Source organism: Capricornis sumatraensis, chromosome 2 (genome assembly GCF_032405125.1).
Source record: "Capricornis sumatraensis isolate serow.1 chromosome 2, serow.2, whole genome shotgun sequence".
Classification (NCBI taxonomy): Eukaryota; Metazoa; Chordata; class Mammalia; order Artiodactyla; family Bovidae; genus Capricornis; species Capricornis sumatraensis.
Window position 1 is genome coordinate 183,501,572 of NC_091070.1, and position 18,738 is coordinate 183,520,309.

General features: G+C 32.8%; 2 protein-coding genes across 2 annotated transcripts in view; one reads left to right on the top strand and one right to left on the bottom strand.

Annotated features, from left to right (window-relative positions):
- DOCK7 (dedicator of cytokinesis 7) overlaps positions 1-18,738 on the top strand; it is a 215,462-nt gene that overhangs the window by 97,297 nt on the left and 99,427 nt on the right. The window lies entirely within an intron of this gene.
- Positions 2,715-12,192, bottom strand: ANGPTL3 (angiopoietin like 3). Its single transcript, XM_068964074.1, has 7 exons — positions 11,639-12,192; positions 10,876-10,986; positions 8,428-8,542; positions 7,335-7,448; positions 6,649-6,744; positions 4,633-4,896; positions 2,715-4,284 (listed from the first exon to the last, which is right to left on the bottom strand). Exons 1-7 carry the CDS (start codon positions 12,131-12,133, stop codon positions 4,100-4,102), a joined length of 1,380 nt encoding a protein of 459 aa, XP_068820175.1. The 5' UTR covers positions 12,134-12,192; the 3' UTR covers positions 2,715-4,099.

Below are 18,738 nucleotides of genomic sequence, written 5' to 3' on the forward strand. Positions count from 1 at the left end.
TTAGCTGTGCCCTCATAAGAATGTGTACCCCAATTAGAGGCGCATAAGCCTACAAAGCAAGATCCAGATCCCTTCCAGGTATTCAGGGTTTCTAAAACCTGACCCCCAAATACTTGTTTAACCATTTCCTGCCCAACACAAACCCTCGGCTCTAATCAAAATTATTTATTTCGAAACCCCACTGTATACTTTCCTAATGCCATTTCATTTTTTTCTAGAATGCCTCCCTAAACCTTTCTGCTTGGTAAGGTCCTATATATACTTCAAGGTAGCACAGGAAGACTGTACCTCTTACATTATGACATGAGAGCCGTGTAATTAATTTTTCTTACACTAGGTTATCGTATGATGATAGATCTCCCTTTAGAACTGGGGTTCTTATTACCCTTTGCCAGTCTTGTGAATCCTCTGGAAGTATGGTAGTGCCATTAAGGTATATAAAGAAATGAGGAGAATGTGAAAAAGTAAAAGGGAGGACCAGCAGAGGCAGTAAGGTTTTGATGGATTTGTTATTTAATAAGTTGAGTTTGAAGAGGCTATAGGATATCAAAAGGAGAAATGGCAGGTGGCAGTGGAAGAAGGGGAAGAAGGTTAACTGGAGAGAGAGAGATACCTAGAGTTGGGAAATGTATTCATGGAAAATGAATGAATCCACGAGAGTAGATAGAATTTCTGAGGTCCGAATAGAAGAGATGTTTGAATATTGTATGTCGGTCCACAGTGCTAAATGCTAGGAAGAAATAGGGCATTAAAGATGGACTCAGGGACTTGCCTGTCGGTCCAGTGGTTAAGACTCTGCATTTCTACTGCAGAGGAAGTGCAGAATCTGCGTGCTGCGCTGGCTCAGCCAGAAACAAAAGCAAACATGGGGAGTAGTAGTACTGTGGAAGCAAACTAACTGAAGGTCAGGTTTGAGAAGAGAATATTGTTATTAGTAAATAGTAAAGAAATCAAAGGGAATGTGGACTGAGAGGTCACTGGATTGACAGTTGTGTTGATGGTGCAGTTAGAACCCTTTTGGGAAATTAGTGAGGACCGAGGACATAATTTTGTGAAGCATAAAGAAAAAAATCCTTTCTCTAACAGAATTCTCTCTCAATCTGAGCTTTATATGCAGGAAACAACTCAGTATTCCTGAAAGAAACAAAATGCAGCACATTGTATGAGAATTTAAAAAAATTGGAAAACAGAGAAAAAATTGTTATATTAAATAACATTATTTTGCATTTGAAAGCTTCCTACTTTTTTTTGGGAAAAAAGGCCATTTTGGCACTCTTGCTTTCAAAGGTCAATTTTGACAGCTTGAATGTGGTTCTGAAAATGAAAATTAATTCCTGCCTTTATTCCTTTGTATGTTTTGGAACAAAATATTTGTGTAGGATCCACATAGATCATAAATATTTGAATGTGTCATATACTAAAAATATATATTGAACAATTTAAAATACCTAATAGTGAATATTTATTGATTAATGTGAGTCACTACATGACTTGGACACAACAACTGTGGAAAATTTTTAAAGAGATGGGAATATCAGATCACCTTACCTGCTCCTGAGAAACCTGTATTAAGTCAGGAAGCAACAGTTAGAACCAGACATGGAACAATAGACTGGTTCAGAATGAGAAAGGCGTACATCAAGGCTGTATATTGTCATCCTGCTTATTTAACTTATATGCAGAGTACATCATGCAAAATGCCGGCCTGGATGAAGCACAAGCTGGACTCAAGATTGCTGGGAGAAAATATCAGTAACATCAGATATGCAGATGATACCACCCTTATGGCAGAAAGTGGAGAGGAATTGAAGAGCCTCTTGATGAAGGTGAAAGAGGAGAGTGAAAAAGTTGGATTTAAAACTCAACATTCAAAAAATGAAGATCATGACAGCCAGTCTCATCCCTTTATGGCAAATAGCCAGTCTCATCACTTTACGGCAAATAGGTTGGGAAACAATGGAAACAGTGAAAGACAATTTTCTTGGGCTCCAACATCACGGCAGATGGTGATTGCAGCCATGAAATTGAAAAACCCTTGCTCCTTGGAAGAAAAGCTATGACCGACCTAGATGACATATTAAAAAGCAGGGATATTACTTTGTCAGCAAAGGTCTGTCCTGTCAAAGTTATGTTTTTTCCAGTAGTCATGTATGCATGTGAGAGTTGGACCATAAAGAATACTGAATGCTGAAGAACTGATGCTTTTGAACTATGGTGTTGGTGAAGACTTTTGAGAGTCCCTTGGACAGCAAGGAGATCCAACCAGTCCATCCTAAAGGAAATCAGTCCTGAATGTTCATTGGAAGGACTAATGCTGATGCTGAGGCTTCAGACCTTATGCCACCTAATGGGAAGAGCCCATTCATTAGAAAAGACCCTGATGAGGGGAAAGATTGAAAGCAGGAGGAAAAGGGGATGACAGAGGATGAGATGGTTGGATGGCATCACTGACTCAATGGACACGACATTGAGCAAGCTCCGGGCGATGGTGAAGGACAGGAAACCCTGGCATGCTGCAGTCGATGGGGTTGCAAAGAGTTGGACATGACTGGGTGACTGAGTGACAATGATGACAGACTTTGGCACTACCCTTTTTTCCTTTTTTTAAAAAAATTAGTCTTTAAAAATTGAATTTAATTCAAGATTTTATTTCTCTTTGATGATTTCTTTAGAAACTTAAAAAAAATAAATACTGCCAAAAGATATTATGGTCAGAATATCCTCTAATAATCCTTGAGTATTTACAATTTAAATTATTTGAATTAGAAATAGCATAATCATACTCCTATTAGATGTCAATAAAAAACTACAAGAATGTAAATGTCTGTAATGTAGAGGACTGAGTCTTGGAATGAATTTGGAAATGTTAATATTCCTCAGACTGTTTGTTTAATCATTCAGTAACTTTTTATGATTCTTAATTCTCTTTGAAAACCTCCAAATTAGTGTTAGACTCACACTGTGTCCAAGGGAAACAAATTATTAAACTTTAATTTGATGCCACAAACACATTCTTTCTTACTGTATTTTGACAAGATCACCTTAAAATTGTTTGTTTTTCACAACATTAGGAGTTAAAATATGTATAGAGTCCAGACAATATGCAATGTGGGAGACCCTGGTTTGATTTCTGAGTTGGGAAGATCTGCTGGAGAAGTGATACCCACTCCAGTATTCTTGGGCTTCCCTGGTGGCTCAGCTGGTAAAGAACCCACCCGCGGTGAGGGAGGCCTGGGTTCCATCCCTGGGTTGTGAAGATACCTTGGAGAAGGGAACGGCTACCCTCTGTACAAATCTGGCCTGGAGAGTTCCATGGACTGTGTAGTCCATGGGATCGCAAAGAGTGGGACATGACTGAGCGACTTTCACTTTCACTTTCAGGAGTTAAAATATGTATAGAGTCCAGACAAGTTAACAAATAAGGTACAGTGATAGTTGATATTTAAAGTCAGTATGACTTAGCAGTTATGATCTACTATATTTAACAGTGTGAGCCTATTTCAATACAGTATTTCATCCTGCTTCATTTTGCCTCATAAATAAAGCATACCGAACATTTACTCCAAATTATTTTGTTGCAAAATTAGTATCAATTTTAAAATCCATGTTACTGATTTTCACATGTACTGTCAACTTATTTAATTTTAGTTTTGAAATTAATATTACATCATTTAAAAATTGTACAATTATTGTTTATATTTATTCAAGTTTAGAATTTTAGCAAGAAAAGTATTTTTTTAACTGAGGAATTTGTGCAGTTAGCTAACATGATGACTTTAAACATAAAATTTTTTTTATGTTGTTTATTTAGAATGGTTTTTGAAATTTCATCCATTGGTTAAAATTTAGAATCAGATTCTAAAATTTGATTCACACATCACAAAATATATGAATAAATGATTGTCATAAAATTTTGATGAGAATAAATGGTGTTCTTTGAAGTGATGTGATATGTTTAATATTAACTTGGTAGTAGCTTTAATATAAAGAATTTATTTCTAAGCCTTCTATTAGAGGTTTAATACTGGATTTCTTAGCCATTGTAATATGGGATGAGTTTAATGTTTAATAATTTATTGGCTTTTACATTTGCCTCAGTTCATTCATAATTTTCTGAATCTGATGGATGTATCAGCATTTTGGTTGCTTTGATGGAGTACAGCCTTCCATCTTGAGACTTCCAGCATATTCCTCCTTTCCTCTCTGGCTTAGCTTTTGTTCTTGGCTTGTTGTATTTACCATTTAGGTTGTTTTCCCCACATACATCATGGCACCACCAGCCTCCTAAAAAGGATAGATACACAGTTTAATAGATACAAATGCATATATAGTTGCTGTTATTATATTTACCCGGTGAGTGCATCTTTAGTTATATGCATAGTTTCCAATTTTAAATGATTTATATGTCTCATACATCTGATCAAAAATAAAATATCTGAGAAAGGTTAGAGGTGAAATGCATAATTGAACTAGAATCAAATTACCACATATGTTATGAGACATTTACATATAGAGAAACTGTTTATTTTGGATGAGTATTTTAAAGAGTTGACATTGAAAGATATTAGCTATTACTCTGGAAAGATACTTTGAAGATATGAAAATAAAGTTTTGATATTAGGAAGAGGATACCTGAATTACTTTCTGGACAGCTGAAATGTCCTTTTGCTTTGTGATCCCAAGTAGAAAACATCAAGTCTTTATGTTCTGGAAATGCCTTGGGGCCATTGCCAGAAATCTCAGCTAGATGTAGTGTATAGTTGGTTTCATGATCTCCCAAGTGAAAAGAGTATTCAGTGTAATACTTGTCTTTCCAGTCTTCTAGCTCGATTCGCAAGATATAGTTAGATTGCTTTACTATGGAGTATATCTTTTCTAAACCCAACCAAAATTCTCCTGAAAAAAAAAAGGTTGCAGAAATCTGTGGATTGTTAACTGTAGTGGAGGCAGTGACCATTTATTTTGAGTTTTTGTTTTAATTTTTTCGCTGTAAGTAGCTTAACTGTTTTCATCTTGAATCCTTTAGAGTTTCTTAAAATATTTGTTTTAAAAAGTTTTATTGAAGATAGTTCTATTACAACAACTGTGAAAATATTAATTACAACAACTGTGAAAATATTAATGGGCCTACCTAGAGTATGATTATCCTTTCTAAACTGGATATTATCAGGCATATTTCACAGGTGAAACCTATTAGACTATTATAAGTATTTATAGGGTTGGTCATTGGTAAAATATTATCTAACTTTTGGGTCCTTAGGTATACTGGCTTTATAATCAGCTGGTTTTTTTTTTTAATACCCATATACTATGCCCTTTCCCCTAGACCTAGGAAAAACATAAATAAAATTCCACGTATGAGATATTAGTATAGTGCTTGGTGAGTACTAGGTTGTCAACAGATTAATGTAGAAAGAGTGATGGTACTATGAAGAGATTTCTAGATAAGTATTTCTAGAGACTTGGAGAATAATGTTATTTTCCTCTCATATAGTCTTGGCCTTTGATATTTTCTTGGTATATATATTTTCCTTGTAGAAAAAGAAGGAAATAAATTTAAAAATTTTAAATAAAAAGCATTATTCTTAATAACTTTCTGCTATAGTTTTAAAAATTTTATTTGGAATGAAAAACATAACATAAATACAAACAGTTCTCTTTAATTACTACAATTAATCTCTCTTTAATTATCCCTTTTATTAAAGCGTTTAAGGGAAAAAAGTCAGAATTTCTTTACTGCTGTTGAATCAGTATATTTCATTTTAAGAGTTGCAAACTACAAATGGCTTACTTCCTTGAAGAAATAAATGAGTATTCTGGACTGTCACTCTTAGGAGAAGACTTGAGCCTACAAAGCATATCAGTGATTATACGTTTTAGTTTGGGATTTAATTGGTAGTTTGAATCTAAAACTGTTTAAGTAGTCAAATAGTCCTGAATATTTAAAGACTTGCCATAATAATGGATGTTACCCATTTTATGAATGTGTACATGGCATAACTCATGGATTTTTATAATGTGCTTTTTGGATTTTAAACCCCTATCTTATTTTTATTTAGCTTATTTTATTTTTTACCTTATTTATTTTGTGATCAAAATATAATTTGCATTGAATTACCTAAATTTATTTTAAACCACACATTGTATAATATACATTTATAATATTTAAATAATTGAAATCTAAGCATTTCCTTAAGATCTGACAGTTGACAGCTTCTTTGTACCTTCCAACTTCCAAATAGTTGATATCTAAAATGTTAATAAGAAAGCAGAGTGACCACTGATAAGGATGGTTTTCTTTGTAGCTTATTCATAGGATTTACTACTTATTTGAAACATATAGTACTTTTAAATCAAAATTATCTTTTAAAATCATAATTATGATAATCAGAAGCCATCCAATTAAATTGTGCTTAGTATATACATAGAACAGACATGTAATTATGGAAAGTATAATTCAAAAAAAGACAATTGTGATAAGTTCAGTACTTACAAATGTGCAGCTATTTGCTAATAATTTCTAAGAAGGCTGGGACTATACCTCATTCATTGTATTTCTAATGCCAAATCCACAATGGGCTTTATTAATAGATTTCTTAATAAATACGTTTTAGTTGACGAGTGAATTAATGTATGACGTCATCTTACCATCAAGTCTTCCAAAACCATACTTGTAGTTTTCCCAGGTTTCATTGAAGTTTTGTGATCCATCTATTCGATGTTGAATTAATGTCCATGAACTACCTGAATATAATGAACAAATTGTATTTTCAGTAGACTGATGCTGATAGTTGTAACAAAATACTGTTTTTTTGTTTGTTTTTTATTGGTGGCTGTATAAGGTAGTTATTAACATTGTGATGGTAATATTTTATTATTTATTGTGGGCCCAAGAAGTTAAATGAAGGGCAACCAATTAATTTGTCTTAATAAACTTATTGACAGCAGTCATTTTAGATAATTTTTTAGATAAAAGGATGGAGAACATTGAATGAATGCATAAGTAAATATATAAATAAGACAAATGTATGTACTAGATCTAGTACAAATGTATGTACTAGGTACAGATATACTAGATATAGATATACAGATATACAGACTGAGTGACTTCACTTCCACTTTCATGCATTGGAGAAGGAAATGGCAACCCACTCCAGTATCTTGCCTGGAGAATCCCAGGGACAGAGGAGCCTAGTGGGTTGCCAACTATGGGGTTGCACAGAGTCGGACATGACTGAAGCTATTTAGCAGCAGCAGCAGCAGCAGTCTTAATAATAGGGAGTCAGTAACCTTAGCTTACTTACTATTGTGTATTTGTCTTAGGCTGGTTTTACCTGATTTAACATCACAGTAGACATTAAAAACTTGAGAGTTGCTAGGTCTAATGGAGTAGATGCCACTTGTATGTTTGCCTTGGTTATAAATGATGGTACAGTCAGCAGGAATGTCTAGAATCAACAAAATGTTATTACGTAAGGTGCATTAGTAAAGAATGATATCTTTAGAGCTTGAGATTTTAGTTGAAATTCTATGGAATTGTGACTATCGTCTTTAGCCTTTTTTAGTAATGTGTTATTGAAAAACTATTTTATGCTAAAACATTTTTATTAGATGGCATGTTATATGAAGAATATCAAATAGTTATTACCAAACTGATTTCTTTTTGAGAAAGCGACAAAATGAGAATTTTAAGTGCCCTTTCCCCTTGACCTAGGAAAAACATAAATAAAATTCCACGTATGAGATAATTAGTATAGTGCTTGGTGCGTACTAGGTTGTCAACAGATTAATGTAGAAAGAGTGAATATATATAGAAGAAACTAACAAAGACCTTTTGTTCCTCTATGAATTACATTAAAAATAAATGTGTTTTGAAAATATATCATTTTGTTGAAGCTTGGTTGGGAATGGAGACTTTGTCTCCCCATCTTTTTGCTTTTTGTATGGAAAGTAGAAACCTTGAAGAGAATGCCATAATCTTTCCATGCATATTCAACAATTGTTAACATTTTACCTTATTGCTTTATAAACAAATATGTACAAATATGAATTTTATTGTGCTATTTGAAAGTCATTTGCAAACATCATGACCCTTAATCCCTTAGATACTTTGGCATGCATCTCTTAAACGCTCTTAAACATGGGATTATTCTCTTATATAACTGTAATATCATTTTCTATCTAAGAAAATTAATGATTTTACCTAATAGCAAGTCTATATTCATATTTCTCTGATTGTCTTAAGAATGTTTTATTGGGTTTAAAAAAATCACTAAGATCCAGTTTAGATTGACACATATTTGTTGAATGTATCTCTTTTAGTCTAGAACTGGCCCTGAGAATAGGGATTTTTGATGGAAATGTCAAAGATAGAAGAAAAATTTGATAGTAATAGCTTCAAGACAGAAACGCAGCAAATTATCTTACCGTCATGTTCTACATTTTTTGTTTCATTCAAGTGAAAAGAGGGAGTAGTTCTTGGTGCTCTTGGTTTGGAAGAAAGAGAATTTTCTGTGGATTCTTTAATACCAGTTCTTCTCAACTGATAAAAGAATACAAATCTACTTTAAAAAATTTCAATATTTAATTAGGGGAAATCTGAGTTCATAATATGTTATTGATTTCAATGGTAACAGGGATAAATAATGCTGTATGTAGTATACAGACTTCCTGTTCTCAAAATATTTAATCAGGCACATTATTTAATGAGTTTAAAAAATAGAAGAAGATATCAAGACAAAAAACAGAAATTGATCAAAAAACACAAGACCAAAGGCAGAGACTTTGGTTAAAGTATTTTAATATGTTCTATTTATTTATATGAATGTAATATATATTCTGTTAGAACATATATATTCTGTTCAGTGACAGGCAGATTTCAAATTTCATAATTCTCAGTTGTAGGTCTTAAGATATAATAATAGTAATTTGAACAAGGTTGCTTTCTTGATAGTTTTTGGCATGTAAATGTATTTGTAGAGGTAGCAAATTGGCAGGTTTATTTGTTTGCTTTTCATATATTCAATATTTCATTGTCTGTTGTGCTGGGTTTGCAATTTATTGACTGATAGTGTGTTACTGATGACTTGAAAAAAGCAGAGTATGTAATATCTTCTGTTAATAATGTTAGTTTTTTGATGTCAGCATAAATGGCATTACTTAGGATATAATTCACTAGGCTCTCCTGTAAAGTTCACTTATTGTGTGTTTGTCTTTTCTACTGAGTGACTGTGGTCTTAGAGTAACTTAACTTGAGAGTTTGGTTTGTAAATTTAAATTTGAGTAAGTTGTGTCAGATGATCTAAGGCTTCTTCCAACTTAGAAATTTATTGTTTTAAATTCTTCATACATTTTATTACTAGACAAGATGTATACCATTTTATAATAGTGACATTTTGCTTTTGTAAGTAGGTTCATTTACTCATAGTAAAATATGTAGGAAAAAAGAGAAAAATAACATACAGTAAGAAGGAGATTATGGAAATTAAAACTAGTTGGAAAAGACCTTTTTTTGGACAATTAGCAAAAAAACCCTACTAAATAATGATTGATAAATTAGCAAAAGTAAGTTACTAAAATTATGAGTCTCATAAAATTACTAAAACATAATGTGTTTGTTTTGTGGAAATTATAATATTTGTTTTATAGTCCTTGGCATCTATTTCTTTAACCAGTTTCTTCAAGTCTGTATTATTTTTGAAATTTCTGAATGGCTGTTTAATAGTATTATTACTAATTAATATTTTTGAACTATGGTAGTATATATATATTGGAATGCTTAGATTTTGGCATGGCTTTATTCTAAGCAGGTATCTCCCTTCCTCACCTAGCCAGTTATTTATATTGTAGATTAAATTATACTGTTGGGTATTAAACTTTAATTATTAGGCATGTAGCTTCTAATAATTAGAATCACTGCAAGTTTTTATTGACTTGTTTGTACTAAATGTGACATTACCTTTATTAACTCAGCATGTATTGATTAAGTGTTTACTATGTATCAGACAGTGTTCTATATTTTGGGGTCTACAGCAATTAAAAAAAATGAGAAACTTCTGTACATATGGATCTTACATTCTAGTGCAGGGACAGACAGAATAAATAACTAAATATATATATTAGATTAAATAAAGGTAAGTGTTAAGAGAAAGAAGAGAGTGATGAAAGAGGTAGCAGGTTTCAAGCATGGGTGTAGGGGATTGTAGCTTCTGATTAAATGATCTGGGAAGGATTCTTTGAGAATTTTGTATTTGAGAAAGACCTAAAGGGAATACGAATGGGCCATGCCAATACCAAGATGAAGAGCATTCCATACAGAGAGCAACATAGGCAAAGGCCCTGAGGTAGCAACTTGTTTGATGTGTTTGAGTAGCAGTAAAAAGGCTAGTATGACTATAGTAGAGGAAATGAAGTCAGTGAGATGATTAAGAATTATCTGAGTCTTCTTGGGCCACTGTGAGTGAGATGTGAAGCCATTGTGGGGTTTCAAAGAGAGACATAGTGTAATTTAAATTTTAAAGGAATCTCTTTGGCTGCTATATTGAGGATATACTTTGCATGAATTCTTTCTTTTTTCTCACAGCCATCCTATAAGACAGGTTCTCTTATTGTCTACCTAGAGTATGTAAGGAAACAGAGAGGGAGGAAACAGAGAGGGGTTAAATAATTTATTCAAGGTCACACAAAAGTTTTAGAACCAGGATTCAAACCCAGGTAGTTTACTAGCTTCAGAGCCTGCAAACTTAACAGTCATGCTGATGTGATCCTTTTATTCATTATCCAGATATAATTATTGTAAATAATTTTAGGGTCCATATTTTCATAAACCTTATCTTTATGTAAAAGATTGGACATACTATTAAGATATTGACTTACCTGATTTTCTATTTCTTTTATTTGACTTTGCTGTTGGTTTAACTGTCTGTATTGTTCTTCCACAATCTGAAGAAGGTCTTTAATGCTATTGTCTTGCTGTTCTACCAAAGTCTGTATATAGATTGTAGGTTGGTTAGAGATTTCTTTCTTTCCTGTTAAACTAGACTTGTAAATTTCCTATAGCACTGTCACAGTCTAATTTTTTAAACTAATAGTATATTAGAAAAATGAACACTGGCAAACCTTTTCCCATTTCATGCTTCTTTCACATAGTACATACTTCTGTTTTTGTTTTTTATTTAAACTGTACCATCTCTAAAATCTGATTTCCTGAACTTTAAACTACTTCAATTACATGGAGGAAAAAAAAACCCCAGCATTTTAGTGTTTTCCATTTACTGTATTACTTTTATACATTTTAAAGATAAAATCGTTACACAAGTTATATTCCTTTAGCTTTTTACTTGCCTCCAGTAATTCACAATATTGTAATAGTTTAGTGTTCTAAATTTCATTGCTTAACTGACTTGTAAGTTTCATCTGATATTCAAAGTTCAGTTATTTTCATAAATTTGTTAGGGAAACAAAAACCAGCTTGAAATTATCATGGGAAAATTTATTTCCTGGAGGCTTTTTTTTTTTAAATGAGAAAAATATAGTGTTTCAGCAGTTCAACTAAGTATTTCAAGTAGCATGTCTTAAAATTATTTTTTTGAAAAGATTCACATTGAAAACTTAATCATGCTCTTTAGTTTTTACTTACTTTAAGTGAAGTTACTTCCAGGTGTTCCTGAATTTGAGGTTGATTTTTAATTAAATTGGTTAATTGGTCCTCCAGGTATCTCACTTTCTGTTGCAGTAGAATTTTCTCTTCAAGGAGACTTTCGAGTTTTGAGTCAAGTTCAAGTGACATGTTCTTCACTTCTTCATTTTTGACTTGCAGTTTGGATGTCGCTCTTCTAAGTTCCTTTTCTTCCTCTTTGATTTCATTGGTTTGCAGTGATAAGTCATAAAAGGACTGATCAAATATGTTGAGTTTTTGAAATATGTCATTAATTTGGCCCTTAGTCTTATGAACAAAGTCTTTAAGACCATGTCCTAACTGAAGTAGGCCATTGGCTAAAATTTTTACATCATCTAACATAGCAAATCTTGATTTTGGCTCTGGAGATATAGAATCAAGTGATGTATAGTCTTGGTCAGTTCTGGAAGAAATAACTAGAGGAGCAATAAAAAGAAAGAGCTTGATAGTGTACATTTTTATCCTAATTATTCACTTTCAAGCGATTTGGAATTTGTTTTTTCCCTGGGAGCATACGAAGACTTCTGAACTCTCTATATAACACTTATTTGCCACAGACACAGTAAGGTTGGCAGGTCAATATAGTTAATCATTAAGCTGTGTAAACTTGTATGAATGTAACCTTCCAGACTGAGTTAGATCAATGTTAAATGAAATCAAAGAAATGAGCAACAACCTTAATTGATTATTTAAAATGGTTATTATATTTAATTTTGCTGTATTGTAAACTGCATTTTTAGTGTTAGGAGATCTACCTATTTTTAAAAGCTCATTTTAATTTGTCATGATTTTTAAAGAGATTTACAAGTAAATATCAAACTCTTCTGACAGATAAATTCATCATTAAAGCTGAGGAAAAATTAATGAATCAAGTATGCATTTCCTAAAATGTATTTTAGTTTTTTTTGAAACAGTGATGATCCTCAAAAATGTGTTCTCTATGAAGCCTTCCTCCACATGTGCAGGTGATGTTAATGCTGTATTCCTATGCTACTCTGTATGAGCTAATGTATGATTATTTATTCCTTATTATTTGTCACTATAATTATTTGTTTGTATATTTTTTTTCTTCAGATGATCTATCTAAACCGTGTTTGTATATAATCACAAAATCCATATCTAAAAGGTGTTTCATCCTTTCTCTCTGTTATATTCTGTCTCTGTGTTCTAGCCTCTTTCTCCTGTACCCACTGGAAGACCAATAGATTATGTGGTTCCAGTGTCACGAATTATTTGCCCATTATAAATTTTTCTGTAGTTTGTGAACTTGGGAACAATATTCATGATCTAAATTTAATAAAACCTTTCTTTTGATCATTTAGCATTAAGGGCTTTTGGATAGAATGGTTACAGTAGATGTAGTAACCCATCGTGGTTAAGAGTTTCATTCTGGAGAGAGACTGGCTGAATTGGAATCCTGACTCTGCTGTTCTTTAGTTGTGTGAAATTACTTAGCTTTTCTGTATCCCTTTTTTCTTGTCTGTCAATTGAAGATAATATATACTTTATATAGTTTAAAAATTAATATTTTAAAGCACTTAGAGCAATACCTAGTGTTTAGTAAATACAACATGGTATTATGTACTAGCTATCCTTTTGTAATTAGAAAGTCAATGCATTTATGTAGTAGTACAGTAATATTTTATTGATAAATATTATCTGATCTTGTGTTAAGATGACATAAGTTGGGAAATTTTTCTAGAATCTGGGTTTTCTTACTTTGGTCTCTTGAACCTTGGTAAGTACAAGGAATTATTTCTTTTGTTTAGCTCGTGTATACTTTTTCTAAGTGTCCAGTATAGAACAATATAAGTATTTCTGTTTGTAAGAGAAATAAAGAATGCAAGAAAATAAAAGTATACAAATACTTCCAGTAGTGAAGAAGAAAAGCAAAACATTTTTCCTTTGTTTTCATTTTCACTTTTCCTTCACCACTGGTACATGTTGTGAAATTATAGAAGTGTATGTTGAACTAGTGAAAAAAATTGAATTTTCTCCCCCTTTTAAAAGGGATATGTTAGTGTTGTGATCATTGGTCATGAAGAGCGTGTTTCGAAGTTTGCCTTAATTGAACTGTCTCCTTTTCTTGCTTGAAACTATTGACCCTGATATTTCATCCACCTTTTAGTTGAGGGGCAGTTGAAATGGGTCAACTTCTTGTCTCTATTGTACTCTAGGCTGTTTATTGGTAAGATCTGTATCTGTTTTTAATTTATATTCCATGGAGCACTTCAGTAAATTCCTTACATGTTGGAGAAACAATAAATTTTTATTGAACGAATAAGATAATGATAAGTCTTAACAAGGGAGTTTTTCAAACATAAAATTTGCATGTAATAGATACTCCTTTTTAGTATTGGAGGTTCTTTACAATGAAAAGAATTTGAAAAGTAGTCCCTTCCAGTGCATGAAAGTAACTGGATAATAATACCAAAGAAAGACTATGTGTAGGAATTTCTTTTTATTTTAGTTAATGTGCTGGAATATTAATACTTTCTGTTGAAGTTATGGTTGTAATGCCTCACATATAATGCTAAGAGAGATTAGAGGCAGTGGTTGCATATTCTTGGTTTATAATATTGTCTTTGGGTAGAAATATCTGGGTAATTTTTTTCTTACAGTAGTTTGACATGTTATAAAATAGAATTAAAATAAATAAATTGTCTAATTACAAGCTGTGGAAGAGTGTCAACATGGGAAATGTAATGTGTTTAAACAGAACCCTAACCAGATATAACCAGTAATGTTATAAAAACTTAAAATTTTTATGCCTAAGAAACTAAGCAATATTAAGACCTAATTTAAGGATTCCCAGTTTCTATGAACTAATACTCAAAACTTCTTAGCTGCATGGAATTATAGGACATTTAGGATCTTTGTTTAAAAAGTGAAGCAAAGTCCTTTATCCTCTCCCAGGTTGTGCAATCTTATGGAGATTTGACTTCCAAATAAAACACAAGGCATTTTGGGTCTTGTATCCCTGTTAATTTGAATATAGTATGTCCCTACTAATTTTTTCCTTTTTAAATGTGGTCATTTGTTTTTGAATTAATATGTTTGGTAGAAAGACTAAAAGTAACTGAGAAAAATATTTATAAATAGAAATATTTATATGAACTAATGAAAAAGTAATGTATTAGTTTCCTTTTCTTCTAGAATAGTGCTGGCCAATGGAGATACAATGTGAGTTATTTATGTATAAAATGGAAAAGAGATGAGTGAAATTCATTTGAACGTATGTTTTATGTATCTGATAGATCAAAAATTACCACTTTAACATACCAGTATGAAATTATTAATTAGGTATTTTATGTCCTTTTTTCATACTCTCTTCCAAATCTAGTGTGTATTTTATACTTCCAGGATATGTCAGTTAGAACAGGTACATGTAAAGTACTCTGTAGTCTCCAGGCAAGGATATTGGAGTGGGTAGCCATTCCTTTCTCTAGGGGATCTTCCTGATCCCAGAATCAAACCTGGTCTCCTGCAACACAAACAGAATTCTTTACTATCTGAGTCACCAGGGAAGCCCTGTACTCTCACTAGACTGTATTATTGGCCAACAAAGGTCCAGAAGGTGAGTGACCTTTGAAGGAATCATTTTATTTACCTTAGCATTTTTTCCCATGTCCATTAACTGGCATTAATAAATGTTTAATTTTTATACTAAAAGTACTTAATGTGGAAACCCAGATATTTGAAAATCTTTAAAAAATAAAAATCTTCACTCTTCACTGTTAACATTTTGGGGTCTATCATACCAGTTCCCTTGGATGACTGGCTAAATGTAATTTTTATTTAACACAAATGAGAGTATGTTATATATAGCTCTTGTTTTTTATATATGTACATTGATTTAAGACTTTAACATTTTAAAATTCATTTTCATATGAGTGCCTGTATATTTACCATATCCTTTTAAGTGGCTGCACAGTGTTTTATTATATAGATGCACCTTAATTTAATCATCTCCCTATCAATGATACTTTAAGTTGGTTGTAATTTTCTGACTATAAACAATAGGCATAGAAAATATATTTATATTCGTATATAAATATTTTCATATGATAAGTTCATAGATGTTAACTTTCAAAGTAGATCTCTCTTTGCAGATTATCCTAAAAGGATTATGCCAGTTTACATCCCTACCAAAAAGATATGAGAGTTTCTTTTTTCTCATTAATTTTTACCAATATTTTGAATGAGCAAGACAAAAAATATTGATAAACCTGGGGCAGATATATCCAGTTGATTTTGCTGTCTCTCTGTCTTGCTCTCTTTGTGAATTATCTGAGTATTGTCTAAGTCTCCCTCTCCCCATCAAACTCCCTGTCCCATGTTTGTTTGTCTCTTTCTGACCAATTTTAGGAATTATTTACATGTGATGGATATTAACTCTTTGTTATCTATGTAACATCAGTGTTCTTCCAGTTTGTCCTTTGTCTTCCACTTGTGTTTTTGGTATCCCCTGCTCTGTAGAGGCTTTAAAATTTGTCTTTTATGATTTTTTGTGGCTCATGCTCAGAAATGTCTTCCTTACCTATAGAATATGATCTCTTTAATGCTTTCCTGTTAGTTTTATGGTTTTATTTTTATTATTTAAAACTTGGATTTAATCTAGAATTTATTTTGAGAAAGTGGTGAAATAGGAAATCAGCCTTAAAAAAGTCTAGTCAGGTATCTCAACAACTCAGCACTTTTTATTGATCTACCTTCTCTCTGCTAACTTAAAATTCCTCTGAAGGAATATTACAAATGCAGGGTAAAGACTTACTGGGTTTATGTGGAACTTTATTAGTGGAGTTAGCAGTCAAAAGAATGAAAAAGAATCTGGCCTAAATGTGTGCATTTCACCTTCAGAGACAAATTGAATTTAAAATTGTATTGCTTATATTAGACATTAAGCATAGCATAATGTTTAGTTAATTCCCATTTCACTTGAAAATCCAAACTCCAGAAGAGTTAAGTAACTAAATATTTATGTGAGTTCTGTACTATTCATTCATTCAGTCAATGATTTATTCATAGGAGAAACTATCCTAGGCATTGGAAATAGAGCAACTAACTAGATAGATAAGGTCCTTGCACTCATGGAGTTTGGCCTTAAGTAAAGGAGATATATAAACAAGAAATAATACATAAACAAGATAAGTTAGGATTATTTTAAGCAGATTATTTGAGTTGCGAATGGAATAACAAAGTGATGTGATGTTTGAGAGGGAAAGTGAGCCTTTCTAAAACTTGAAAGATAGAAAGGGACTGGTTATGTCCACATCCACAAGCTAAAACAGTTGTAATCCGAATGCAGAAATTGAGGGGTGGGAGGAAAGCATGATGTGTTTTGCTGTGCTGTGCGTTTTGCCTGTCTATCTTAAACTTGGAATTTTCTCATTGAAATTTGTGGGCAGATTCTTTAGTTTTTAAGTCCCCTTGTGGGCCCCCAAATACATTCAGTGTTCATAACATTCATTGTTCTGCATTATAATTATTTGCCTGTTTGATTCTCCCTCCAGACATGAGTTCTATGAAGTCCAGAACTCCCTTATTTTGAGTATCTGGCATACTGTATACTCAATAAATGTTTGTCACAGTGAGGAATTACAAGCATAATAAAGGCCAGTCTGTTGTCAAGTGCTTTGGATCCTGTTTTCTCCCACCGTTTCAGGAATCTTACATTCTTGTTTATGTGTGCAAACTCTGTCTCACCTACATTCTTTCCATTAGGAGTTAATCACACTTCAACCTTTCCAGTCTTAAAAAGCTTCCCAAATCCCCATGTTTTGTCTCCAAATATCTTTCTCCCCTTCTCAGCTCTACTCTTCAGAATTTTACTTGCTTCATTTTTTTAATGCCTACTACTCTTGAATCTTACTTTTGTCTGTTTTCAGCCTAAAATTATCAGTGACTTGTGCTCAGTTGCTCAGTTGTGTTCAGTCTTCTGTGACCTCATGCACTGTAACCCTCCAGGCTCCTCTGTCCATGGAATTTTCCAGGCAAGAATATTGGGGTGGGTTGCCATTTCCTCCTCGGGGGATCTTCCCGACCCAGGGACTGAACCCATGTCTCTTGTGTCTGCTGCATTGCAGGTGAATTCTTTACCACTGGCGCCATCTGGTTTGATTAATAATTTTTCCTGTAGCACTAAAAGGGTAAGAACTTTAAGAGCAAACCTATGGTGCTTTACACTTCTACCAATTATTTCAGGAACAAGGTAAAGAGTTGGTCTATGAAAGCCTTATTTGCAGTAGCCAAGATATGGAAGCAACCTGAGTGTCCATCAACAGATGAATGGGTAGAGAAGCTGTGGTGTGTTTATGTGATGTTGCCGAATTCAGTTGACATTTTTCATTTCTTTCCTCATGTGGTCCCTGAATGGCATTTGATACTTAACTCTTTAATTCTACTTGTAATTTCTTCCTTTTACTTCCATGTCACTATACTCTCAAGGTTTTCCTTCTGCTTCTTTGTAGGTGACTGATCAGTCTTCTTTGTAGGCTCATCCTCTCCTGGATGACCACAAGATCTTGGAGTTCCTGAAGACTCTTTTGTTTGAATAACACGCAATGAGTAATTAAATGATACTTTAGTTCTCTCATAGTTAATGTCCTTGGTAGTGATTCTCAGCATAGGAAAAATGGTATAGATGCAAGATAGAAAAGAAGAAATAAAAGCCTTGTAGTCTTGACTGTGAATTATCACTATGAAGTTAGGTATATTTCATGTTAAAAGCATTCTCCCCTAACTCTTCCAAAGAAGAAACAATGAGTAACCCACAGTTAGTGGCCTGGAAAAACATTTTCCACTTTATAAACCGCAGCTCCTTGGAGAAATAGCTGATTCCAGGTTTGGAAAGAAAGTGTATAAGAAGAACCTGAAACAAGAAGAGGCTGGAATTAGCAAGAAGCTCTGGAAGACTAGTATGACTGAATCAAACAGATTATGAGCCAGTTTGAATTGACCTTTTCACTTGTCAAGGATGATGCAATTTGAACACCAATAAAGATAGTAACTGCAAAATATTTAAACCTGTTAATATGTTTGGTCCATTAATTTATAAGTGA

Coding starts and splice junctions, on each gene's coding strand:
- ANGPTL3 (XM_068964074.1), bottom strand. CDS start 12,133: ATGTACACTATCAAGCTCTTTCTTTTTATTGCTCCTCTAGTTATTTCT. Junction 10,987..11,638: donor TGGAAGTAACTTCACTTAAA/GTAAGTAAAAAC, acceptor ATCTATATACAG/ACTTTGGTAGAACAGCAAGA. Junction 6,745..7,334: donor CTACTGTGATGTTAAATCAG/GTAAAACCAGCC, acceptor CATTATATTCAG/GTAGTTCATGGACATTAATT.